Here is a 26,758-nt window from a genome sequence, read left to right on the forward strand (position 1 = left end):
TCCCCTCTGCAGGACTGTGATTTGTTGTGTATTAGTACATCTGGCTATAACTATTAGTAGTCATCGAACTGGTTTGTTTCTGGATGGCCGAGCGCCAAAAGCGACAGCAGCAAATAGCACCAGCTGACGGCGCGGCGGCCAATGGGAGCGAGCCGTGGAGCCCGCTCCCCGGGGACCCGCGGCGACCGAGCCAGCAAAGTTACAAACAACCCCCAGCCCGCACACCCGGCAGATTAATGGGCACGCACAGCCAGCCTACCCGCCCGCCTCTCTTCCCGGAACGCCAGCCGAGGGCCGCCGGGGAGGGGGCCGGCCTCGGCCTCCTTGGCCTCTGGGCCCCGGGGGTTTGAGGGCCCTCCGGGCTCCTGGCCTTGGAGGACAGCCTGGCCCAGCCCCCCCCCCCCTCTCATAAGAAATTGGAACTCTAACAGATCTTCAGCCAGGAGGGGCAGTGACAACAACTGATCACCACCCCCACCCCCACCCATATCTCTTTTCACTTTGCCCTCCCACCCGAACAGGACCCTGCTCACTGCAACTGCAGAAAGGGACACATTCGCCGAGTTAGGCTCCACCAGGGGGAGGCCGAGGTCAGGGGGTCCCTACCCTTACCTCTCCCTCAACTCCCACCCGTGGGCGCTGGAACCCCACCGCACGTTCTGGGCGAGGGGGAAAGCTCCATGGAGGCCTCCCGTCTCTGGTCTGCTCACTGCAACTTGGGAAACAGAGGAAGCCACCTCCTTCTCTCATACTGACCCCAAAAGAGGCCTGCGGACAACCCGTCGAGCCCAGCCTCGTAACGGGAGAAAAGGGAGACTCGCGCTCTCCTTGACCAGAGCGTCAGGCACCGCCACTGTCCTAAATGGTCCTTCTGATCCTCGTCTCCTCCCGCACGCCTCCTCATCCCATTAAAAAAAAAAAAAAAAGACTAAGCATCTCTACTACCCCCGACTCCGGGACTTTCCGAGGTCTCCTTTGAAGCCCCAGACATCTGGGCCACAGTGGCATAGAAAACCCCACTCTCCTCCCCCAGCCTAATTCCCTAAAGAGTGAACCCGAATCCGGCCATTTCCTACAGATGAAAGAAGGAAATTGCAAAAAAGAGGAGACAAGCTGCAAAGATTTGGGGGCCCCCAAAGTCAGCAAGGGCCCTTCCCTACCCCTTTTCAACCTTCCCGACCCCTCAAAATGTTCCCGTTTCCTTTCCCTCAGTTCATCGCTGCTGTTTACACACTGAAATCGAAATCCAGAGAGGAGTGTTTACCTTATTAAAAAAGACTCTACTATTCAACAAGGACGTGGGCCAATACCCGAAGAGGCCAGACAGCTCAGGCCCTGTTCGGAATCTAGAGGGCTAAGCGATCGAACCCCGGCTTTCTGAACATTTGAATGAACTGATACATCTTTAAAGGTCGAAATCTGCGCTCTGGCAGGGCTCGGCGAGCCCAAAAGCTGGGGAGCTCGTGTCCTGGGCGGAGTTATGATAGTTGCTCCCAGAAATTCTGGAAGCTGCTTGAAACTGCTGGCTATCTAACCCCTTACATTCCCCAGACAGTAAATGAATGAATGGCTCCATCCAGGATGACTTTCCAAGAGGTGTTTCCTCTAGATCTTTGACTTCCCAACAGATGGATCTATCTCTTAAAAAAAAAACGCAATAGCGTCCCAGTGGCATTTTTATGGTTGTATTTGTAAAGCCTCCTGAATTAGCTTTAAAACCCTGAATTCTATGGTGGCTGGAGAAAGTCTATTTATACCATTTTGCTGCATTTCCGGAGGCTGCTTATAAGATCTGTAAAACCCTAGCGAATGTATGCAACTCTCAGCAATATCCTGGTGGTGTCAGCGATATCAGTGGGAGCAGCAATTACCTTCAGTGATCAAGCAGGAACTTTGTTAATCTCTCTTTCTCTCCTCCCTCCATTTTCCTCTCTCTCTTTACACCCTCCTAATCTGAAAAGATCTGGTGGGTATATATGTATGTTTACAAACATCTGGACGTTGTACATATACTGTGTGCGTCTATCTTTATTTCTTTATGGGATGCAGCTAAAGTATTCTTCCCTCTTTCCAGAACGAACCCTTTCCCTGGAAAGTTTCACAAAAATAAATAAACGCTGGCATGGAGCGGCGAAAATAGGGTATTTCCCCTCATATATTTCAGAATGGAGTCCAGATGAAAACACAGGGAGGCGAGAAGGAATTTGTGTTTTAAAATTTCGTGGGAGAAAGTCCTGGTTTGACTTAGGGGGTTTTCAGTGAAAGCTTTAAATAAGGAATTTGTTGGAATCTTGTGAAAACCCCAGGGCTTGGTGCTGGCTTGGCTATTTGTATAAACATTTTCATTTTATACATGCCCTTTCAATCCCCACAGCACACTCAGCCCCTCAGGGTTAGAACTGGGATTTGGGGTGGGTTGTCATTGTTTTCGTGGTTTGGCCTAAATTCTCGATATGATTTTCCCAAGACAAAGTGAAATTCTCATTTCTCAGGGTAAAGGGGAAAAACGTTACGTCCTCGTTTCCGTAGTGACTAAACCGGAAAAAAAAAATTAATACCATAAACCAAAACAAAATTGAAACCCAGCGTATTCTACAAGGCTGCTGTGCGACGGGTTGGCAGCGGACCAATTTGTTTCTCCATCCAGCTTTAGGTGTTTTTCATGGATCAAAAACAACACACATGCACACCAGGAAACTGGTGTGACCCACACAACAACCAAGCGGGGTTAGACCACAGCACGAGGCAGACTCCAGGGGCTCCCTCAGAGGCCAGACGCCTCCCCCGGCTACTCCTCAGCTCTCGAAAAGCAAGAGAGAGAAGAGGAGGAGAAAAGGCCGCTTACCTTGAAAATGCTCTTCAAGGAGGGGGGGTGGGTAACCCTAGGATCTGCCTGGGGCTCCAAGGACCCCACGCTCTGCCCGCTGCTCCTCATTCTCGCCCGATGAAAGTGTCAAGTCCAGCGAGTCCACAGTCCGGCAGGGCCACAGCCACGCCACGCAGCCTCCTTCCCATCAATAGGATCAATAAGTCAGAGGCTGCTAATCACACAGGTGCTGGGGGGCCGGCTGGACCCGATCACTCCAGGCAAACCTCTATTTCTCCAGCCACCGATACTATAAACGTCTCTTCTCAGGTTCAGACCTGGGCCTGGGCCGCCCACAAGCCCCGGAGCTTGCTTTCAGATTCCAAGATCCAAACGGTGTTGGTTTCCCATCCCCACCCCGCTCCCAGAACCATTGTTTGGATTTCACGGGCCTGAGGGACCTCAGTTTGGGGGAGGAGGCAGCCATGTCATTCAAAATCAGCCCTCTCCAGGCTATGCAACCGGTTTCCAGAAATGTGTAGTTGGAAGTGGGGGTTGAGAGTGTCCAGGCCACCCAAGGGCCTGTAGAGACTCAACCTGGAGTGGGACGTGATCCATAAATGACCAGGTGCCCACCACTTCTGTGGGTAGGCCCGTCCCCCCTCCTCCCTCCATTCCCTCACTCCAATAATTCCTCCAAAGGGAAGAGAGAAGCCACTCTCGCCAAGGCTCGGCTTCCCCTAGGCGGCGGATGCTCGCCGCTACTGCTGTTGGCCACAGCGTGGCAGCACTGAGCACCAAGCCAGCCACCATAAATAATCGCAGCCCCCTCACTGCAGTTGCAGGGGAGCAGACACCGCAGTACCATGCAAATACAATTCTTTAGCAGCCGAGAGAACACAAACAACGCCGGTGTTAACATTAGGAGTGCGCGAGGCTCCTTCTGAATTACGGTAATGAATACCAAGATATTCCCGGAGCCTCAACCCCCTGCACCACTACCAGGGTGAGAGCTTTTCCTCTCCCTTTTCGCTCCGCAGCTCACAAACTGAAGGGCCCCCAGAGCACTGAAAAACGCCTTATGATACCAAATATGTTACACATCCAGTCCAACCCTACTCGAGTCTCTCTCAGCTTTCCTTTTCCTATGAATCATTTTTCACACCCGTTTCTTTTTTACACAATCTCTTCCTTTTACGGTCAGGTACAAGTCCTCTGTCCTAAGCTGAAAGAAATTGGTTTATGATTAAAATGGAGTAGGGAGCTCCAAGACTGTCCATAGACCCAGAGAGATACATACAGATGTGGACAGTCACTCAACATCCATGGACCCAAATATCCACGCCGCCGTACCTGCTCCAAAACACCTAAACCGTACTTGGCCACAGTATAAACCAAACCATTAGAAGATACTCATCACCACCAGCAGCGACACTTCGTCCAATTAACACGCAAGCCTATTCAGGCGACACACTACCCTCTCCCCCCCAATTCCAACAACAAATCCATTTCCTCTATTCTCCCATTTGCAGACCTCTCTCCTGGAAAACCCGTACCAAACGAGAAGCTGGTAATTGCAAGAGTGCTCTCTCAATTTGTAAGTCTCTCTTTTTTATTTCTTTTACCCTGGCAAACTGAATTCACCCCAAATTAAGGGCCAGCTTGTACCCAAATATAAGACTTGCCCGTTTATTATTTTTTTCTTTTTTCCCTTCCTTTTCTTTTGCCGGAAATTGGTTTCTTCGTTGGTTTGGGGGAGGGGGTAGGAGAGGGAAGGCGGGAATCCGAATTAAATTGAATCACCAGCACCAGCACAGGAGGAGGGAAAAACCCCTCTATGGGAGAAAAGCCCTCAACCCAAAATCGTGGGTCTATGTGAAAAATCTTGCTCAGAGACAAACGCTGGTAGTTTGGGTGGCTGAAGGTATAGCCTCCAGCACTCGGTGCCTTGGTAGTGCCTGGATTCTGAGCCATGTACATGCCAACCAGATGGCCAATCTAGTATTACTAATATATATGTATATATTGCTATAACATATACAGTATATATTATAGCTAGACATCCCCACTCATACGCATATATGTGTACATATCTACGTGGGTGTAAAGGTCTGTATCCACATCTGTCTCTATTTATGCTCTCCGAAATGCCTCCCGCCAGGGTCAGCTCTAGGGCTGCTATGCTACCTCTGTTAGTAGTGAACGCGCCTCACCTTTAGATTCTGGCTTACAGGGAGGACCTCCAGTCACTCTGACAACTGTCGCTTTGGTTGCTGCCCGGGAGACGAATCGCCCTCCTTTTGGTTCCAGAAGAAGCAGGAAATTAGCCAGGTTGCGAGTTGAAAATTGCCCACTCCACAGCTTGGTATCCAGCGTGCCCCAACTTCCCTTCCACCCAGGCTCCCGGCAAGGGCCCTGCTGGCTGGCGGGGGCTTGGAGGCAGCCCTGCATCCCCTCTCTCTCCGCTCCCCATTGCCTTCCAAAGAGCAAACGCTATAGGGACTGAAAAGCCTGAGATCTGAAGCAGGACCGAGCTCAGCAAAAGAATGCAGCTCTATTCTCGCAAGGGAAATTATAAAAAAGTTCATGTTCACGGTTGCCATCCACATGACCGACAGCGGCCAATGGAAACCCCGAACAACTCATAAAGTTGTATTGCAAAGTTGTAAATTTTCATAAACAACAACGGATTTATGGCCTTTTCCTCATCACTGAGAAGAGGCAGGTCTTACGGAGGCGCCATCTTACCAGAAAGGCAGCCCCAGAGTGCTAGGCTTGGCTTTCTGCAGACCCACTTTGCTTTCCTTTTATTTGAGGAGCAATAGACAGACACTTTCCCAGCCCAGAGGAGGCCGAGGCGAAGGCCGCTTGGCAGAGGCAAGCTGAGTGGAGCTCTGAGCTCCTAGGTCAGCCCTGAGCTCCCTTCCTTCCCCCTCCCTTCCCTCTCCCTTCCCTCTCGGCCTGCTTCTGCCTCCTTCTCCCCCTCTCTTCCCCGGTTGCAGGGGAGCTTTAGTGAATTTCGATTTCCTGGGAACCCTTTCCTTCCCCATTACCCTTATGCTGCAGCAGCCCCAGGGATGGGATGAGATGTCCTAGAATGGCCTGGGATGATCTAGAATGGGATGGAATGGACTAGACGGGATGGGAGAAGACAGCCAACAGCAGGCCCTGCCAGGGGCAGCTTGGCCATCAAGTCCCACACTTTTCTGTGCTGTTTGCAGTCTGGATCCTGCACCTCGAAGGATGGGGTCAGATACTCTGATTCAGCTCGGCTGGACTAGCCTTCCGAGCCGGGACAGAATATGGAGCTGAGGAGAGGAACCTATCTTGGAAATAAGGCAAAGTCAACTTGGTGAGGAAAGCTCCCTTCCTCACCATCCCCCAGGACCCCACTGTGAGAAGGGCACAGATTTGGGGGTCCTCTTATATAAGTGAAAGGAAGAATGTTAACAGATGGAAATGTTTGTTCATGTCCACATATACCTGTAAATAGCACATACTCATGTCCTTATACCACATGCCCATATCACTCAGGCTATATTCTCCCTCTCCTCCTCCTCCTTCCCAAAACCCCTTTATTCCCCCCAGTGCTTTTTATGGTACCTGGTAGAGAATAAAGAAACCTGGTCTATTGTCACCAAGCATATATTTTATTATTTTTTTCTATGTAACATAAACCACATTTGGAGGGGGCGAGACTGGAACAATCACCTCCATGGAGTTCACGCACACGGTTGGGACTCTCAAGACCTACATAGACTGCAGCGCCAATGTTGACGGGAACACGAGAGAACACCAGAGACAGGGGCAGAAACAGAGGCAGGGGCCAAGACTGGGTAGCTTCAACAGAGTGTTATAGGCACCCTGTCCGCTTGCCTCGCTACAGGAGTTAGCAACAAAACACCACACTACAAAGGTATCCTAATGAATGACAGTCTTCCCGAGTCAGGACAAGTTATTACAAATAACCTTCAAGACAATATAAATGGCCCCCCAAATTCATTCAAATATACAGAATTTGTTATCGTAGGAAAAGTAGGGTGGCAATATTAAACATTAGTTAAGGGGCCGGGCACAGGATGGGGCGGAGAAGTGAGAAGAGTAAGCATAAGGTGTATATAAGTATGGGGGAGGGGGAGTGGTCACTTTCGCCAGAAACTTGGTTCAGAGGATGTTGCAGCCCTTGGAAGGCTGGCCAAGCAGAAGCCTAATGAGGTGCCAGCCGAGGGAAAGAGGATGCCCTCCTTGCTCCCTCCCCAAGAGCGGAGGAATTTTCTCCTGGACTCGGAATGGTCAGGCAAGGAGAGGAAAGCGAGTTTGCAGCATATGATTTCATTTAGAATCGCTTTGGAATAAATATATTAGTATTACTATTATTTTCAATTTAAATAGAAGCCAGTGAGCCCTGGTCCCCAGTTCTTTGCCCAAGCTACGAAGAAGCGCTCCTCCACAGTCAAGTGGACTAAAAGCCTTTTGTGAAAATATTATGCTTTTCTTTTTTCCCCTTTTTTCTTTCTTTTTTCTTTCTTTTTCTTTCTTTCTTTCTTTCTTTCTTTCTTTCTTTCTTTCTTTCTTTCTTTTTTTTGGTCAGTCATCTTTAACATCTAATCCTTCTCGGATTCCTAAAGTACAGTCTTAATGAAGGAGCTAGGTAGGTGAAGCAAAAAAAAAAAAAATAGGTAGTTTGGAAATCAGATAGGTAGTACAGCTCATTGCTGGAGTGTAGTGGTTGTCTAGGGGTGTGTGTGTGTGTGTGTGTGTGTGTGTGTGTGTGTGTGTGTATTTTGTGTTTTTGTGTGTTGTCAGAACGTCTCTCCCTTCCCCACCTTTGCTCTTATTGCTCTCTCAGGAAGGAAAGTGAAAGAGACAATTCTGAATTGTGAAACGGAAGCCCCAGAGCTCTGGGTTGACATAATTAGGTAGTTTGGTGGGCGCCTGGACGCCCTTGCCCTCTTCATCAGGGGGTGACCGAGCCCAAGGGCTCTGTTAGGTAGTTTCTCTGAGCGCCAGCGCTATGTGCCCGTCGGGGTCCCTCTGCCAGGGGTAGGGATAGCAGCCACGGGGCCGAGGGCACCGACTTGGCGGGGGTGGGGGGAGGCGGGCCTGTGTGGGCTCAGGGTAGAGGAATACAGCTAGGAGACTCTAAGAGACCCGGGGAGGAGAAAGAGGTGGAAGGGGGAGGGGAGAGGAAGACACAGACTAGACATCTCGGCCTTCCTGGAGTACCTCAGCACCGCCAGTCTTGGGAACTGGGCTAGGATGGCGCAAGGTTGGGGAGGAGGGGGATTTGATGGGGAGGGGGGCGGGGAGAGGATTTTTTTTCTTTTTCTTTTTTTTTCTTTTGTTAAATAAAACGGGTAAGTCTCTTAAAGACGCTTTTCCGACTGTCACGTGCATCCATCAGACTCCACAGCTCGGCTGGGCACCTCGGGCTTCCTCGCTTCACCTCCAGCCTCATTCCTCCTCCTCCTCTTCCTCCTCCTCCTCCTCTTCCTCCTCCTCCACTTTTCCCGCCGAGGGGGTGGTCGAGGCGCTCTCGGTGGCGGCCGGGGCGGCAGGTCCCTCGTCCTTGTGCTCTTTTTTCCACTTCATCCTCCGGTTCTGGAACCAGATTTTGATCTGCCTCTCGGTGAGGCACAAGGCGTGGGCGATCTCGATGCGCCGCCGCCGGGTCAGATAGCGGTTGAAATGAAACTCCTTCTCTAGCTCCAGGGTCTGATAGCGGGTATAGGTTTGCCGGCCCCTCTTGCGATCCGGACCTGGGAGCAGCGTCAGGCATGGAGAGAAACAGCCAGAAGGGAATTAGTCAGAGACCAAGAGAACAAGTTCCTTATTTCCCCCAGGCGCCTGGACCCTTTAGCCCCCACCCCCTCTTTCTCCACTCTCTCCCGCCGGGCTGCTCGACCTCCCTGCTCTCCCCCGCCCCCAGCCCCAGTTCCTATCAGGTCTCCAACTACTGCTGCCTCTATTTGCCTATGAAGTGTTTTTTTTGGGGGGGGGGGAGTCCTGATGGAAAGAGAAGAGATTAAAAAAAACAGATCTTCATGGAGGTGGGGGTGGGGGGAAACATCAAGTCCTGTCCAAACTTTAGAAGGCTTTTTTTTTTTCCAGCCGGCTAAGTTTCCACAATGCCTGCTCTGACAAAGGGAAGTTAGCAATATAGACTGGAGGCAAGTTAAGGGAGTATATCTCCTTTTCCAGTCGAAGAGGGGCCCAGCAGCACCCGGAGCCAAGGCAAATATCTGACGGTTACATGTCTTTGGATCCCTTCTCCGTTCCCCCCCATGCCCACAAACATGCCCAGCTACCAAAGCAGCTTCCCTGGGCAGCTGGGCATCTCTCCCCAATCCAGCTCGACTTGGACCCCATGCCTTATTATCCCCTCAGTAGCTCCCTCCGGTCCCCCTTCTTCTCCCTCTCTCCCTAATCTTCCTTCAGCCTTTTACCCCAAATCTGTCTGGGCTCCAGGTGGTGTGGGCGTGGAAGGGGGGGATGGCTCAGGAGCTCTCTTCTGTCTCCATGGAGGAAGAAAAAGAAAAAGAGAGAGGAGAGGAAAAAGAGTAAAGGAGAGAACGTGGCCAACGAATACACTTAATGTTAAAAATTCCAAAGCAAACGGAGTTAAATAAATTTACGAGGATAGAACCCATTAATTGGGCAATAAAAAGTTTTATGATACTCATTTACATACAATGCTACGGGCTCTCTACGCAATGGCGCCTCTGCTATAATTAAAACCATGGAGGCTGGCTCTGACAGGAGTCACTTCGGCTCCCCGTTTGCCGGCCTGCCTGGCCTCTGCTCTCCAGCACTGCCCTGCCCTCTTAGCTCCGCTTCCCTGCTTCTCTCTGGTTTGTCCTGACCCCTTTACTTCCCTGTCCTTTCCTGCCCTGTCTGCTCCCCTCTTCTTCTCCTGTCCTGTCTCCTCTGCCCTACCCAGTCCTCTCCTCTGTTTTTCTGCCTGCCCTATCCTCCTCTTCTCTTCTGTTCTGTCTTCTCTTTCCTCCTCTCCCCTCTTCTGCCCTCTTCTCCTCTCCTCTCTTGTCTCCTTCCTTGCCCAGTCCAGTTTTCTCCTCTCTCCCTCCCCTGTCTCCTCTGTCCTCTCCTCTCCTCGCCTCGCCTCGTGTCCGCTGCCCCTACCTGAAGACCTCATCCAAGGGTATATCCGGAAATTGGTCTCTGCCTGGCTGTGCAGGGCGCTCGCCTCGGCTTTCTCACAGCTGCCTTTGGTTAGGTCATTGCAGAGGACGGGAATATTCTGATCAAAGGATGAGCAGTGCAGGTTGTAGGCGTCTGAACCCAGGCCGTATCCGGACGAGAAGGGGCCGGGATATATGGCACTGTTCACATTGTACACGCCGGGCACGGAGGAAGCGAAGGCGCCCGCACCCGGTCCGTAGCCGCTTCTCTGAGAGTTGGTAGCAAAGGAGCAAGAAGTCGGCTCTGCATTTTGGAACAGAGAAGCCCCCGCCGTATATTTGCTAAAAAGCGCATTCACATAATACGAAGAACTCATAATTTTGACCTGTGATTTGTTGTCCGGCAGGCTCCCGTGTCGGTTTTACGAGGTAGCGTGATATATGGTAACATTACACCCCCAGATTTACACCAAACCCCATTTTCTTTTGGACGGAGCTTGCCTCCAGCACGTGACCGGTCATATGACGGCCTCCGCCAATCTCCTCCTCCATCACAGGTGGTAGAGCTCAGGGTGACTCCAGCCTCCCTCCTCGCATGGCAGGGGAAGAGGCTCAAACGGGGGAGGGAATGTGTGTGCGCTCCGTGAGCGGTGCACCCTGAGCCCTGCCTAGGGTGCGGGGCCCGGGAGGCCTGGGTGCAAGAGCACCTCGGGACCTGGGACTCCCTGGACACTTGCCCCTCCTCTAAAAATGACCACAGGCAGCGAACTTCTCCCTCACTGAAGCCGATATAGTATCCAATCCTTTCCCACCCCCTACTACCGCCACCCTTCTCTCCTTCTGCTTCCAGACAGTCGTCTCCTCTCGGCACGGTTTCCCTTGCCTAACTCTGCGGGCTTTCTTCCCTCCCTTGACCCTCCCCGGACCCCTGCAGGGTTGGGACTGGATGGGCAAAGTGGCGGTCTGGGTGCCTTGGGGCTGTGGCCCCGAGCATGACTGCTTTATTATTTCACTCTCCATAATGACCCGTTACAGGCAGGGTGTCCTATTTGGGCTTGCCAAGGAGGCAAGTCGCTTCCAGATGCAGTTAAAATTACATTTTAAAATAAAACAAGTCACCACGTTAAACTGGAACCATGTGTCTCAAATGAAGTAAAAGTTTCAGGGAATCTCTGACGGGGCATTTGTGGCATTAATTTTCCACCCCAAAGGAAGAAATTAAATATCCCTAGATTAATGACTCTAATTTGCAAAACGGATTTACTAAACCCTGGATATTCCCCGTCCCTTGAGTTTGCACCCCAATCGCTTCTTGGTCGTTTGGGGCCACCTTCTTCCAGAAATTGCCTCTCTGGAAGAGGAAGACTATTTTTGTGTCCATCCACTCCCTTTCCACTCCAGTCTAACCCGCTGGCCCGGCTGGAGAATTTAGGGTCTCTCCGAGGCCAGTTTTGACGTTCCTTTGTTCTATGACCAGCACCCTGCATAATTGGGGCTAAGGAGCCGACCCCAACCATACCCCCTTTCACGCCCGTCTCCTCCCCCACCAAATTAGGCCATTGGCCTCAGGCGCAATGGCTTCGAGGACAAGTCGGAAAAGTGAATTGGGTTGAAGAAGGATCCCTTCAGCCAACTCAGCCCCAATGAGCCTCAGTGGATCTGTATTGTATACGTATGGGCACGTATTGTGGGAAGAGGCCAGGTCTAGAAAACAAAAACTAGAGCTGAGGTGATGGCCACTTTTGTACCCTTCTCAGGAACTTCGTAGCCTTGTCTCTTTGCAGAATTAGTGTAAATAGCAGAGAGGGAATGGGGCGCCTTGCTTCTCCCTTTCCCAGTGGCTCCCCAGACTGTTTTTCCCAAGCGCCCCTACACAGTCACACACGCACACTAGCGCATACACACACTTACCTTTCCCATGCTCCACTGCAGGCCACCTTATCTCCCCCCCCCCCAGGAAAGCCAAGAAAGCAGCTTTATCCCGCCCCCCCCCCCACCCCAGCCCAGCCCACCTTCCAACAATGGAAATGCCTCTCCATTGAGGATGTCGGGGCGAGCCCTTCCTCTAAACGGATCGTAAAATGACTTTGCTGCGGCTCTCAGACAGAGGGCCCGGGTCAGGACAGCTTTTACTGCCCGCCTGTATTGCACATCATAAACTGGAGGGAGCACAATAGATTACCCCGGAAATTCTCCTGCAAATGAGAGTTTGGTTCCTAGGGTACAAAGCGCTGCTCACTACTTGAGATGGTTCCTGGCCAGTGTGTTTGGCCGCACCCTCGCTGGGTGTTGACACTGGGAAAAAAAAATACATAAAAGGCACTTGGTGGAATGAGGCCCGGTAAGGATGGCAGGGCCCAACAGCCCCGAGATTCAAGAATTAAGAGAATGTCACAGAACTTTGCTGAAGGAAGTCCCTGGCCCATTTGGACACTGGGCCCAAATGGAGAGGGGAATTAGAAGATGGCTGGCTTAGAACCGGGCCCTAGAACCGTTGTCTGGGCACTTTCTCGCAGTAATTACCCGGAACCAGTGGGTCCAATATCCGGAGATGCCTGTTTATGGCGTCTCAGGAAGCCAGCCCTATCCTGAATAAGGGAGGGAAGGTTGAATGGGGGGGGGGGGGCGAGAAACAGACTAAATATCCTAAATGGCATCACTTTCTGGTAGGAAATAGAGGCCTAAGGATGTTAACCAAAGCAAAGCCAACAAGAAGACGACTCAGGAGATCAAAGCGACTGAATTGGACTGCTTTAGACCAATAAATTGTTCCTCTGGTGACAACAGACCAAGATGCAAGAGAAAGAAACAGGCAGCCCAGCCCCTGTCTAGACTCGAGCCGAGAGGATAGGCGACAGTGTTTGCAGAGATGCCATTTAAAACAGACCCTGCTCTTTCCGGAGGGCCGCTGGGCGGGGGGCTGGGGAAGGAACGAAACGAATTTCAGCACCCCAGGACTGGGGTGTCAGGAACTGCTGCTTGCAAGCTCTTTCCCCTCGTGGGACAGACACGTCGTGCTTTGCCTGCGTTGGGCCCCAGCTCCTTGGCTGCTGCCCCCAAACCTCTGAAAGTAGCTTCCCAGGAATCGGTCTACAGCCACGTCCCCAAACTGGGAGAGTCAAGGAGAAGAAATCTATGTCTGTATACATATATGTGTGTATGTGTATGCGTATATATACGTAAGCAAGCAAGCAAGCGCACACACACACACATCCCCTTTCACTCTCTCTGCATTTGAAATGTTCTTTCCTGGGCCAGGTTGTATTGTGTTCCAAGTCAAAAATTCTGTCTAGGTCTGCCGAGGTTTGGCCTCAACCAGCGTCCCCCTGCAATAGAGTAGTTAGAGAAATAACAGCTATAATAACGTTTTTATTGTTATTATTTTGGATAAATTGTCACGCTTACAGGTGCTCACATGTGTGTATATCCACACACCCCTATCCACGCATTTATACAAAGCCAAATAATCGAATTAAACTGGCAAGACGCATATCATACATCTGGGTTTAGAGAATGATGAGGATCTATTTCACTTGGAGAGAAAAAACACCATTAGTTTTTAGCTCCTAGCTCTCTCTCCCCAGATGTGTGTTTCTGTATAGCTAGAGCTAGAAATATAATAATCAATAAAAGTCTTCTTTTTATGTATTAATGCAACAACTATCTCATGCTAGCGTTCACTCCACAGCTCCATTCTCTGCCAACTCTGCCTCCACGCGTATTTCTTAATGCCCTTCTCCATGGCGCTTTTTGCCACTTTCTCCCCATTCTTTGCCCTAAGCAAAGACATCCCAGGACTGGCAGGGTTCGGTGAGAAACTCATTACAGACGCGCGAAAATTAGCAACGAACTACATGTAGCGAGGGGTGGCTCGGGCTCGACCGCCGCCGGGGTGGCAAAGGAAGGAAGGATCGGTTGCCACCACCGCTCGCCGCGGCCTGCGCTCTCGAGCCTTGCTGTGTAATTCGGGGATCTCCGAGGCCCGCCGGCCAATCCAGGACATATGTGGACAGTGGACTGGGGGCTTGAAATCTCTGCTGACACCGCCGAGTGTAAGACAGGCCACTATCTCCAGAGGCTCTTGACCAGAAGTTGACTAGTCAAATTCCCGGCTTGTACAACTTGGACCAATTCGCTGGCCTTTAGACTGAGCCCAGCAATTGACATGTGGGCTCCTACTATGTATAAATAAATAACAATCTATCTATGCATATACATATCTATAACGTATTTATTTATGTGTATGTATATACATATACACATATTCATATTGCTACACATCAAATATCTATCGTGAAATCGTTATCCTTATAATTGGAATATATACGTGAGCAAATACAAATCTGTCTAGGTCGAAATGTCAATTTGTGGAATTATCTCACTATAAATATTTTATATGGATATATGTGAGTAAATATACATGTATACTGTGTGTATGCACACGTATGTGTATATATAGATAATATAGATACTGTTATACACACGTGTTTATACATACATGCACACACACATATATCCGCAGATAGATACAGCTATAGATACCACAAGCATATAGAATAAAAGAAAGGAAAAGGTCGACTCAGAGCCAAAATCCTGTCCTCAATTTTACAACGAGTTTGTCGCGGAGATGTGGGTCATAAACATTTTGTGGGCTTGGCAGAGACTCTAATAATCCCAATAAATACAAAGTGTGCCGAATTCCCAGAGCTCCCGGGTGGGTTAGTGGTTTTCTCAGTTTTCTTTTGCTTTTTCCATTTGGAAACAAACCCAGCTCCCGGGTTCCCCACTCTCCACGTGCAGTGATAGTAGTGATGCTATGTGTTGCTGTGCTCCGGGAGGAGAGGGACTGTTTGACTCTTTCCTTTTTGCTCCTTTCCTGGGACCTGAACCCCACTCGCACCTCAATCGCTGCCGTTCATTTACTCTTTCCCCACTCTGAACTAGGAAAACAAAAAAACCCTACAGAATCCTGGTGGCTAGCTCTCCTTTTTTCTTACCAAAAAGAGGAGAAGGGAGAGAAAGAGAAGAAAAAAAGGAAAAGAAAGAGAAAGAGGAGGAGGAGAGGGGAAGATAAAAATTATTGTGTCTCAGCTTTTGGAGCTGAGGAATAAACATCAGTTTAAAAATAAGTCTATATTGTCCAGGATATTGCTAATTGTCGTTGTGCTATCAATTAAATTGACAGGCTGTTTTGGGGGGACGAAAAGGTCTTTAGCTTCTTGCAAAAGGCAGTATTTAGGAGTAAAATCCGAGACTCCAAGAGCTCATTTTCTATCCCAGTGCTTCACGGCCCAATTTATTTCGATACCTTCTTCCAAATAACTAAATCATCCCCAAGGTCCTCTGATCTGTTATAGTTGCTGTTGTTGTAATGTGTGAGTGGGTAGGTGTTTCCCCCCCGCGTGCTGGGCTTGTCGAAGGCGAGCCTCAGGGCTCCCTGGTTCCTTCAGCTAGCCTGCTAGGGTGGGACCCAGGCCGGGCAGGTTACTCTAGCTAAAAATGCCTTTCCTGGAAATGCTGAACCTTACGTGGAACCTCTCTCACACTCGACGGTGGGGTGCCCCGTCGGGGTGACAAATGCCAGGGTCATAGGGGCGTTCCTAAGGTGTCCCCCAAAAGCCTCTTTAAAAATCCACGTCCTGCAAACTCCAACCTTTTCCAGAATTCAGTACAAGGGAGAGACCAGCCTTGTCCATGGACCAATTTATCGTCTTTTTTTTTTTAACCCTCCCACCAAGGCAACAGTCAAAACATGAGCAGGACCGGAAATATCTGACCGTTGTTAAACTCAAATCAGTGACTTCGAATCCAGAAATGCTCCCATAAAGTCGACATTTTAGAAGCTGCCCAGGGTAGGGGTTGAGAGCATCATGGCGGCAGTGCTGCTGCTTCCGTGGAACCACACTGCCATCTGCTGGACACGGGACGCAACTGCAGCTCTCCGGCATGCCCAGGATCCGAGGCTGCAGCTGGCCCCTTAACCAGCTGGCCTTGGAGTCAGGGACGCCGGTTCCACTTCCAGCCCGCTGCAGGGTCCCAATTATAGAAGGGAGAAGGGGGGAAAACCGACCGCCATCCTCCTACCCTGTTGCTCAGAAAACATGAAAGATAAATGTCCAAACCGGAGCCCAAGCCGCCCAAGGGGCAGCAACCAGTCCCCATAAAAGGGGGCTGTTCCCTCACCACCCCCCCCCCCTTATCTTCGGCGACCAGACAAAATAAATGAAAAAAAGCTTTTGTAGAAAAATCTTAATTGTGGCTGGACAGTTGTAAACTCATTAAGGGCCGAATTCCAGACAGTTTGCAGACCCGTCCTTTATTACACACCCTTAATGCCCATTCTTTGAAGTTTCTTCAGTCTGCAGCAACAGAGGATGTCCCAACATGGACCAATTAAGGTCCCTCTCTCCCTCCCTCCCTCTCCCGCCCTGTCTCTCTTCTCTCTCTCCTCTCTCTCTCTGTCTCTCTCCCTCTCTCTTTCTCTCTCTCTGTCTCTCTTCTCTCTCTCTCTCCCTCTCTCTCTCCCTCTCTCTCTCTGTCTCTCTCCCTCTCTCTCTCTCCCTGTCTCTCTTCTCTCTCTCTCTCCCTCCCTCTCTCTCTCTCTGTCTCTCTCTCCCTCCCTCTCTCTCTCTCTGTCTCTCTCTCTCTCCCCCTCTCTCCCCCTCCTTCTCCGATCTCTCTCCCCTCTCTCTCCTTTCCCTCTCCTCTTGCTGTCTCTTTTCCTCTCTCTCTCTCTCTCTCTCTCTCTCTCTCTCTCTCTCTCTCTCACTGTCTCTCTCTCTCTCTCTCTCTCTCTCTCTCTCTCCTTTTGACCAGCAGAACTATTTCCCCTTTTACTAATTATAACAATATATCCAGCTTTCCAGAGGTCGACTTTTTTTTAAAAAAAAAGGTGGGGTTGGGAGGAGGGAGGGTTCGATCGATAGTTCCTCGGCCCCTTGCACCCCTGTAGGGCCTCCCCGCCCAAATCTCAGCGGCGGCGGCTCCCTAAGTTTTGTCCTCTCCCCCTGAAGCTCTTTACACCCCATAAACGCTAACAGCCCTCATTTTCTTTTATGGCGCTCCATGGTTCTGCGTTTTCCTTACAGATTCTTCTGCCAAGACTTGACACTCTGAGTATTCACTCTTTTGGGCCCCCCTAGAAGGCAAGGCTCAGAGTGATTCTTTGGCGTCTCCGATGCCCATGCCCTGCCTGAGAAAGCAGCTGGGGTGGGGGACGGGTGCAAGGGAGGAGGAAGAAGGCTTTCTGAGACCTAAAATGTCAACTCAGGCAGGAACTACACTTTAGAGCCTCCCTCTAACACTCCCTCTTCAGTTGTTCTCTGGAGTCCCTTCCATATCCTGAAAAAGGACCGTTCCCTTTCCCCCTCACAGCAAAATTTCGTTTTCACCCCAAGAAAAGTCCTTTTACTTTTTTGGCTTTTCTTACTTTTAATTTCTTTCTTTCTTTCTTCCTTCCTTTCTCCCTTTCTTTCTTTCTCCCTTTCTCTCCTTTTTCTCCCCATGCCACTAGTTAAATTTCATTTTTTATTGAAATATTTATCTCTCCAAAAGAGCCCCATCCTTTAAGAAAGACACTTTCTCTTTCGAGTTAAAAACAAAAAGAGAAACGGGGAAGACATGCAGAAAGAAAAAGATGAAAGAAGAAAGAAACAAAAAGAAAGAAAGGACATAGGAAATGAGGAGGGAGGAAGAAAGAAACATTCCTAAGTCTTGGGAGAGTTTGCCACTTTGGGGAGGACAAAGAGGAGGTTGTGGGGGGGGGACTCCCCATTTCCAGGGACTGATGGTAAATGAATCAAGGAGAAAAATCTCGCAGTATCCCGGCTTGCCGGATCGTTCTCCACCAACCCCGATTAGGCGCAAACAGGCTGTGGAGAGCTACTTTCACTTAGCGTGCTCGTCCCCGGTCCAGTCCTTTCCACATCTGGATATACCTTCTGTTTTCTTTCGCTCCTTAGCCAGGCTTGTTGGTCACCCCCTCCTACTCACCCACTTTCCTTTGGGGCTCCCCTGGACCAAGTCTAAGGGCTCAGGGGCCCAGGTTGGGAATGAGCCCGGAGCCTACACTAATGGGAGCTCTCTGCTCTCCCCAGCTCTCCCATCCCCTCCTGGCCAGGGGGCCGGTGTCTAGAGCTCAGTGTGGAAGCTAGTATCTCGGTCTGGGGAGGGAAGGAAAAAGCTAAGGATCAAGAAAGAAAACTGCAACTAGCAGCCTGGTTCCGCCCACCCGGCCAGATGGGGGAGAGAGCACAAGGAGGCCCAAGTTTGGGCTCGGTCCCTGCCCTATCCGCAGTCCCTTGGGCTCCCTGCCCAGCCGCCCCTCCAGGACCTGACTGGGAAGGAAACAACCCGGCAATGGCCGCTTGAAGAAGGACGTTCAAAACAGTGGACCCGCAGAATAGAAAAGAATCAATATATTTTTATTTGGCAAAAAGTTAAATATCATCTCAACACAACAGTTTGGTCAGTAGGCCATGAGGTAACTCTTGCAAAATATACAGTGTATTTATTGTTCTGCCTCAACAGAAGTCCCCAAATTTCAAGTGATACAAACCTACAATAGCCCAATGGCAGGTTTCATAGCGCATAATTTATTATCAATAAAATTAACTCCATTACAATAAGCATTCGTCCCCCCCCCCTTTAAAATTAAACGTAAACTCTAGGTAGGTAGTTACCTTCTTCACGTGGACAAATAACTCCGAAATCTGAAAACGGCTTCACTGGTGCAAAAACAAGATTCAAGCTCGGCTGAGTATTTACTTTTTTTCTTTAATATATAGATTATATACAACTGACAAGACAGTACTAGAGATCAACTATACAGACTAAAATGTCCCGATTGGAAAGACGTTGGGGAGAGGCTATGGAGTCCACGGATCTCTCCCAGCCCAACAAGCTTCTGGTTTTTCTTTTTTTTCCTTTTAATTTTTTCTTTTAACTGGGATGATATTATTTTATATACTCTCTGTATTTATATTACAATCAAAGGTTAACTGACTAGTTATACAGAAGAAAGACTTATTACACTACAGAGCTAGACCCTTTGCCACATTTCTCCTCAACAACCTGAGTTCGAATGAGATTCCTAGCGTCCACGATGACAACCGGTAGGGCCGGCACCCGAGCACAAAAGTGGATTCACGAACAATGATTAACCACAAACAAACACATGTTCAAGTATTACTGCAGCCCTCTCCGCTGCACACATAGCAAAATCAAAGAACTACACACATTACACTCTACAGTCTGTCCAGAGAGTTGTGCATTAGGAAAAAGGTAGTTTTTTTTTTTTCCATAAGTAAGGAACAGGTAGATTTCTTCTTTTCTTTTCTTTTTTTTTTTTTTAATATAAGCCAACACACACAGCCATACAGCACTAATGCCCCCTTTTTTTGTCCTAGGATAGAAAATAAAAAAGCTTACAGTACCTCCACCACAGGCTGGGCAAGGCCCCAGGGCTACCGGGGCAAGGTACACCAATATGAATGATAAGGATTGGGGAAGAGAGGAAAAAGGGAAAGGGGAGGGAATGGGGCCTGGATACAGTCGTATTGTTTGGGGATCAGGGAGGATGGGGGGGGGGGGTAGAGGGTAGGAGAAGGAATGGAGCAGGGGAAAATCTACCCCCAGCCTTCCTATCAACCTGGGTCACATCATTCGTCCTTTGCTCGATCTTTGTTAATTTTCTTCATTTTCATCCTCCTATTTTGAAACCATATTTTGACTTGTCTTTCGGTGAGGTTGAGGAGTCTTGCCACTTCGTATCTGCGGTCCCTGGTGAGATACATATTGAACAAAAATTCCTTCTCCAGTTCTAGTGTTTGGTGCTTGGTGTAGGGACAGCGCTTTTTTCGGGTGGATCTCGCGTGTAGCCAGTTCGCAGCTGGGTTGTCTGGGATGGGGGTGGAGGGGAGTGGGAGAAGATAAGAGAGCGTGAGAGATTTTCCCCCCCGATGATTATAATAAGATAAGAATCAGCAAGAGCAGTATCAGTGTCCACCCAGCCTCACCCAATTTAGGGGAGCCTTTGGGAAAAACCCAAGGACACCGAAGGTTAGGATATTCCTTTCTTATTTCCCAAGACAGGGTGTGTGTGTGTGTGTGTGTGTGTTGGGGTAAGACACAATGGAATCAAAATACAGATGAACACATGGAAGGTCACATACAATTTACACGTAGCCAAGCCAAGCCCTCAGCCTCCGCCTCCTCTCTCTCTGGTCTTTTTAGATTGATTACAGAGTATAACTTTAAAATACACCTCCTCTCTCTCTATCCCAGAGGAAGCCACACTGAATTGTACTGGCATAGAAATACGAACCTCCCCTCGATTCTCTCTCTCTCTCTCTCTCTCTCTCTCTCTCTCCCTCCCTCCCTCCCCCCTCTTCATTTTGACCTTCCTGTGCGCTTTCCCTGGAAGACTGCGAGACACAAGACCACGTCTCTCCAGCTGGCTGAATTAAGCCTGGATTGCTTATGAAGCTTATTTGCATAGCATGATATTTGAGGCTGTCGCCGCTTGAGATTGAGTGTGCTGCGTTCTAGAGAGTTTATATAGCAGTCAGCTGAAGGAAATGAGTTTAGGTCGAGCACGGTTTTTTCTCTCCCCCGGCCCAGCGTCCCCCCAGCTCAGACTGTTATTACTCTCGCTGCTGCTGGAGTTGTGGCTAGTGGCCATACATGTCTCACAAAAGAATATATTAGCATCCCATGATTTCCAAGAACCGGCCCAAAGTAACTTTGTCCCTAGAGTCCAGGAGGCACATCAGAAAGCCCTAAGCAGGGATTGAGGGGAGGGGGGGAATGTCCTGGTTTCAGTTGTGCGCTGCCCCCCCCCCAGTCCCATACTCCACCCTACCTCTCTCCTCCCTTTGCCTCCCCCCTCCCCACGCCCTCCAGCACCACCCCCCTCCAGCTCAGTTCTGGATTTGGGGAAGGGGGCGGAGAGGAAAGAGAGTGTTTCATCCGTTCAATTTACACTAGCAAGTTCTGACTTCTGCCTCCTAGTGGGGGTGGGGATGAGGGGATGTCTGGACAGGTAGAAGTGGGGAGAGAGGTACACAGAAACAGAGAGAGACAGAGAGAACGAAAGAGAGAGACAGTCAGGGATAGAGAAAGAGAGAAAAGGGAAGGGGAGGAAAGGAGAGGAGGGGAGAGGACAGGACAGGACAGGACAGGAGGAGGAGAGGACAGGAGAGAAAAGGCAAGGAAGGGATAGAGGGATGGAGAAAAAGAGAGGAAGAAGAGAGAGGTCCTTCCCAAGCAAGAGCAGCTTTCAGTCCTGGCAGTGGGCAGGTCCGGACGGGAGGCGGGCTGCGAGGGGGTGGCCGAAGTGACAGCGGCGGTACAGGGGTAGAAAGGTGTCCGCTCTGACACTTACTCGGATCAATGGGTGGTTTGTCCCCGCCGGCCTCACTGTCTCCATTGTTTTCCGAGAACGCACCTTCGCTGGGCTGCTTATCCCTATCAACTGGAGGAGAACCACAAGCATAGTCAGACAGAGACAAAGTGTGAGTGTCAAACGTGGTACAGTCACCCCTTCTGGCCGAGAGCGGTTCAGGTTTAATGCCGTAATGCCTGCTGGAAGGTAAACCCGGGAAGGACAGAGAGCCTGGCATAGGCTCCAACCAGGAACGCATGTACCTGCCGTCAGGGGCCGCCGCTACGGGCGCCTGGTGGTGCACATAGGGGTGGTAGACGGCGGGCACATTGTTGGCGCTCGGCGGGTGCACCGGGTTCCAGGAAGTGCCGAAGACCGATGCCTTCGACTGGAAGCTGCACGGGCTGAAGTCCGGGTGCTCCCCCAACGGCGGCTGCCTGGCGGGCTGCGCCAAGGCGCTGGGACCATAGCGGGACGGCACCAGCTCTTCGCTCTCGTGGAGCAGGAACGAGTCCACGTAGTAATTGCTCAGGGTCCCCGAAGTAGACATGGCCACGCGACGCCGCCGACGCCGCCGCCCCGACGCCGGACCTGCGGAAATTATGAAACTGCAGATTTCATGTAACAACTTGGTCCTACTGAGAAGTACAGTCACCTAATAAGTTGAAGGCTGCCTGTCACGCCATTGGCTGGCCGCGTCACGTGCCGGGCCAGCAGAACAATAAAGTATAAATCACTCCGCAGGCTATTAATGGGCCAGTGTTTTCCAGTCATAATTTTTATAGCAAAGCCATATGTTTTTATGCAAAGGGATATTTGAGTTCTACGATAAAGTTTGTTTTAATTGTGGCCAATGGAGATTAAAAGATCAGGTTGGGTCTGACTACCCCCTTTTTAAGCGGACTATTTTATATCACAATTAATCACGCCATCAGTGAGGCAGAGCTCCCTGCGAAAACCTGGGGAGCCGAGACCTCCACATAAAATTATACAATAATTGAAGCCATAAAAAAGCAAAATCGCATTCTCGCTGTACTGTATTTAAATATATATTTATGATATTTCATAAGGAGTTATTGTTGCGAGAGCCACGGGGCTGGTAGGAAGTCAGTAAGGAAAGGCATATTCATTTGCCTCGCCGTGTCTCCCCGTAGTAAAAATTTACGAGTGCTCAGAAAGGTTAAATTATACCATTGTGTTTGGTTTGGGAGCTCACTGTAAATAACCGCACTGCGCCCGGGCCGGAGCCACCGGCCGAAAGTCAAAGGCGCAGCAGAGCAGCGGTCCTGCCCGACTGCTCCCCGCCTGGCCCCGACGCCCAGCGCCCCGGCCCCGGGACGGATCCCGGGGCCCCGCGTGCCTGGATCCGAAGGAAAGCTTGAGTTTTCTTGGGGAGCCCCCGGCCGCCCTCCGACATCTCCTTCGCTTTCCCTGAAGCTGTTGAGGACGCCCAGGCTGCATACCCCCCTTCTCCCACCCTGCCTCCCTCAGGCTGGCTATGGTGCCCAAAACGCACCCCAGCAAAGGAGGCTCGAGCCCGGAAAGCATCTCCAGTTGCCGCACTCGGGTGTCTACAGATTTCTTCTCCCAACCTTAGTCTGTTTCTCTATCACACACGCCAACACTCACCGGCACGGACACAGGCGCTGGCGAGCACACACACACACACACACACACACACACACACACACACACACGCCACCGCCTGCTTCTCTCTGGCTCTGTGGAGACAAGCTTGTCGGCCTAAAGTTTTGGGGGAAACTGCTCTCGTGGGGACCAGCGGTTACGTCCAGCGGGCACCCGGGCATACTCCGAGAAACCTCAGCAGAGCTGTTGAGAGAGGGCAGCTCCGAGGCCGAGTCTTGGGTCCTCGGCCCAACGCTAAGCACCGCGTCCGGCCCCCAATCTGGCCCCAAGGCCAAGCAAAGAACTCTGTCCCGAGCTGCGACTCCTTTGGCAATTTCTCCGCTGGGGCCGAGCACCCGGGAAGAAGCTTGCTCGCAGCCCAGGCCTGGGAAGGGGAAAGTGTTTACCAAAGGAGAAGGAGTCTTGAAAAATGCAGTCCCAGTAACAGAAGAGGCCCATCGACCTTCCCTTCCTCCTTCCCCTCCTCCCTCTCTCCTTCCCCTGCCCATTGCCATTTGAAAGCAGGGGAATTCTCTGTGTGGGTATGGGGGGAACCCCGACGCAGTTGGTCACAGGCCCTAGATCCAGGGAAGAAATGTTTGTTTATTAATTTACTGGTAGCCCCTAGTCTACTGGGTTCACGCACCCGATACCCAAACTGAGCGGAGGGTTACAGTCTCCCAGTAAAACAAGTGAGCCGTCCCTCAGCTCAAGTCCAGTGTTAAGAATTAATGTAAAGGTCCAGCATTGAGGAGGGGGAGAATGGGACATTTTACTTGAATCAGTTCCTTTGCTTTACTTGGGAAGGGCCTCTTTATTCCCCCACCCCCCCAATCATTGCCACGGGGGCTGGGGGGAAAAGCAGGCCGCCTCCCTGTTAATTTGAAAAACCCAATCCTAAGCAGAAAGCCGCGAGGACTTGCAACTGGGTAGTAATTAAATTCACGTGTGAATATTCCGATGCAAAAATATGTTTCTCATTAGCTTTACATCTCTTTTGGCTCTTTCCTCCCTTTCCTCTCTCCTCCCTCCTTTTTTTTTCCTCCCTTTTCCTCCTGTTCAAGTTTTCTCAATAGCTACAACAGAAATCTCAGAAAGATCCTATTCTTTCTCCCAATTCCACGGCTGATTCCGCGTGATAAGAGGCTGTGAGAGTCTTATCTCTTTGAGGCAGTCAGAGAACCCGGCAAGACGCAGCAACTCGAGGGAGGCCGGCCCATTGGCTTCCTAAAAAAAAATATGGAATGGACGTGAATGAAGTTAGGTACACAATGACCTCCAACTTAGCCCTCGCCTGTGTGCTTGCTTACGTCCGGGGCTAGCTTTCGCAGAACGCTGATTTTATCCTCTTTCTTTTTTTTAAATTGTCTCCTCATAAACAAAGGACGAACAAGGGGTCCGTAATAGTCCTCTGGCATCGTTCGGAGGCTGCTGGTCCTTCCTTGAGGACAATTTTGTTCGTTGTAAACACTTCAGACTTAGTTGAGAGCAATAGACTTTACTGTCTCCCATCCGAGGCAATCCTAGTCGGTTCTTTCCCAGCTTCAACCTAGAGAAAACTCTTTATGATAGCGACAACAATAATAACCAAACCAAAACAACAACCAAGAAGAGAGATTGTTCTCTCAAACTGCTGAATTCTTCCTAACCTGAGCCATAGCTGAATAATTGATACTCGGTGAATTGAGGCTTGAAAGAGCCTAACAAGGAAAAATTCCAAACCATATTTGGAGGAGAGGTCAATGAGCTAGCTGGCCTAGATTTTTATTTTGAATGTGAAAGCAGCGGTTGGGTTTTTGTTTGTTTGTTTCAGAGAAAAATAAATACCCTAGCCGCCAGCCTAATAAGCTAGTGTAATTAAGAACCGCTCTCCTCCCTGCATATAATTCTTTTTTAAGGGTATTGCATAGCAAATGAATTAAATTGTAGACGCCACCACCGCGCCAGGCTCTCTAACGACCCTCCATAGACCACGAGCACCAGAGGTTAATCCAACACTCGAAGTGGTCTTCAGAGTAAACTGAGAGGCGGCAGGTTGGAAAAGGACGGCAATCTCGTTTTCCCTCATTAAAGAAAAAAAAAAAAGAGGTCCCCGCCAGGTTGGCCCAAAAGGCTGGGAGAGAGAGTGTCTATTTTGGCCGGATTTCGGCACCGCGTGGGACGCAAAGGGCCTTTCTGTTGTTGTGGCAAGCCCCGCTCGCGGGGGAAGTGACCTCTGCCTCCGAATAGACTCCTCCTGGGGACAGGCACTCAACTTTGAGCTGTCTTCCCTAGAGTTTTGTGGGTCCCGTCCACTCCCTCCCTGGATTATTTTAAACTTCCTGAATCTGGAAATTGGCCTTTCCGAAGCTCCCCATTCTCTTTCCATGTTCCTGACTCTTAAACAAAATTCATTGGGCAATGGCATGCATTTAAGGTAGTAGATATATAGATATTTATTCCAAAAACCTGGGACTGCATTCCCCCAGGGGATGGCATTTTCTGCACGTACACACACTCTCCTAACTTAGCCAGAATAAGGACCGTGGCAAAGCTCTGCCCTAAAGCCAATCGCAGAAGCTGTCTCCCGGCTTGGCTTCTACCGGGTTTTCTCGGAGACTTCTCCCAGAAGAGCTTCCATGCCCTTGCCAACTCAGTCAGCCTCAGCCCCTGGCACAGAGCGATGGAGCGGCATGCCCCCCGTATCCACAAGCTCAACCTGCGGGACCCCTCTGGTCCACCCTGTCTTCCCGCCAGCCCCCATCTCTCCCGGGCTCCCGGGTTCCTGGTTCTTGTTTGGTGTCCATGTAACAAAGCCTGGAGTGTGGGGCTCCCCGCGACAGACCCAGCGAGGTCGCTGTTGCTCAGTCCGCCTCAAAGGAATGCAGGCTCCTGGCCGCTGCCTAATCGTGATCGTAACCGAGGCCTTGCGAACACTACCAAGCCAAAATGGAGTATCTGCCACTATTTTCTCCTCTCCTCGGGACCCCATTCCTTCCCGAGTCAGGCAATGGAGACCTCAGTTTCTCTAGGCTTTACCCGAAACCTAACCGCAGCACCTGAGCGGGGGGAACTAAAGCGAATCCGCAGTTAGTCCACAAACCAGGCCTGTGCCTCAAAGGCCAAAATGAAAGGGGGAAATATAGGGAAGAGAGAATCAGAAAATAAAGAGAGAAGGAGAGAGGGAGGGAGGGAAGGGGAGAGAGAGAGAGAGAGAGAGAGAGAGAGAGAGAGAGAGAGAGAGAGAGAGAGAGAGAGAAGATCCCGACTACTTCCTTCCACCTTGGCCCTTCCTCGACAAGTCTGGACCAGAGATCTTAGAGAGGATGGGTGAGAGGAAGGGGATCTCATTCATAATTCTAGTCCTCCCCTAATTCTCTCCCGGGAACAGGAGACCTGGGGCTTTTATGCGAAAAGCAAGGGCAGCTGAAACACGGGTCCAAGCACCCGACGCCCCCATTCCTCAGCAAACCGCACCTGACCTTGAATGGCCCCTAGCCGAGAAATTCCTACCACGCCCCCGCCGCTACCGAGCGAGCTAACCTGACCATACCTGCCCCCAGATGGGGGGAGGGGGGAGGAGCAAGGGATGGGAAGAGATAGGAAGGAGAAGAGGGAAGAGGAGAACTGAGTACTCCTTGGTCCGCGCACTCCCGGGATCCGGAAGGGCAGACAGCGGCGAGGTACTGTGCTCCCGGGGGCAGTAGCGGCATTTGGACGTGACGCCCAGTTAGAGGTCCGTCCACGGCCCCTATCTTCGGCCCCCTGCCCATCGGCTCTCTATACCTGGTGACGAATTCAACTGAAGTAATGAAGGCAGTATCG

The 26,758-nt window shown here is 50.5% G+C and overlaps 2 protein-coding genes across 2 annotated transcripts; both read right to left on the reverse strand.

Annotated features, from left to right (window-relative positions):
* Window positions 1–8,260: 8,260 nt before the first annotated feature.
* Window positions 8,261–10,322, reverse strand: HOXA7 (homeobox A7). Its single transcript, XM_036760166.1, has 2 exons — window positions 9,947–10,322; window positions 8,261–8,565 (listed from the first exon to the last, which is right to left on the reverse strand). The coding sequence occupies exons 1-2, from the start codon at window positions 10,320–10,322 to the stop codon at window positions 8,261–8,263; spliced, it is 681 nt and encodes a 226-aa protein (XP_036616061.1).
* A 9,282-nt stretch (window positions 10,323–19,604) lies between these two features.
* HOXA9 (homeobox A9) lies at window positions 19,605–21,914 on the reverse strand. Its single transcript, XM_036760381.1, has 2 exons — window positions 21,329–21,914; window positions 19,605–19,843 (listed from the first exon to the last, which is right to left on the reverse strand). The coding sequence occupies exons 1-2, from the start codon at window positions 21,876–21,878 to the stop codon at window positions 19,605–19,607; spliced, it is 789 nt and encodes a 262-aa protein (XP_036616276.1). The 5' UTR covers window positions 21,879–21,914.
* Between the last annotated feature and the right edge of the window lie 4,844 nt (window positions 21,915–26,758).

This window comes from Trichosurus vulpecula, chromosome 5 (genome assembly GCF_011100635.1).
Source record: "Trichosurus vulpecula isolate mTriVul1 chromosome 5, mTriVul1.pri, whole genome shotgun sequence".
NCBI classification, from domain to species: Eukaryota; Metazoa; Chordata; class Mammalia; order Diprotodontia; family Phalangeridae; genus Trichosurus; species Trichosurus vulpecula.

Coding starts and splice junctions, on each gene's coding strand:
- HOXA9 (XM_036760381.1), bottom strand. CDS start 21,878: ATGTCTACTTCGGGGACCCTGAGCAATTACTACGTGGACTCGTTCCTG. Junction 19,844..21,328: donor CAAACCACCCATTGATCCGA/GTAAGTGTCAGA, acceptor CCCCCATCCCAG/ACAACCCAGCTGCGAACTGG.
- HOXA7 (XM_036760166.1), bottom strand. CDS start 10,322: ATGAGTTCTTCGTATTATGTGAATGCGCTTTTTAGCAAATATACGGCG. Junction 8,566..9,946: donor CCCTTGGATGAGGTCTTCAG/GTAGGGGCAGCG, acceptor CGCTGCTCCCAG/GTCCGGATCGCAAGAGGGGC.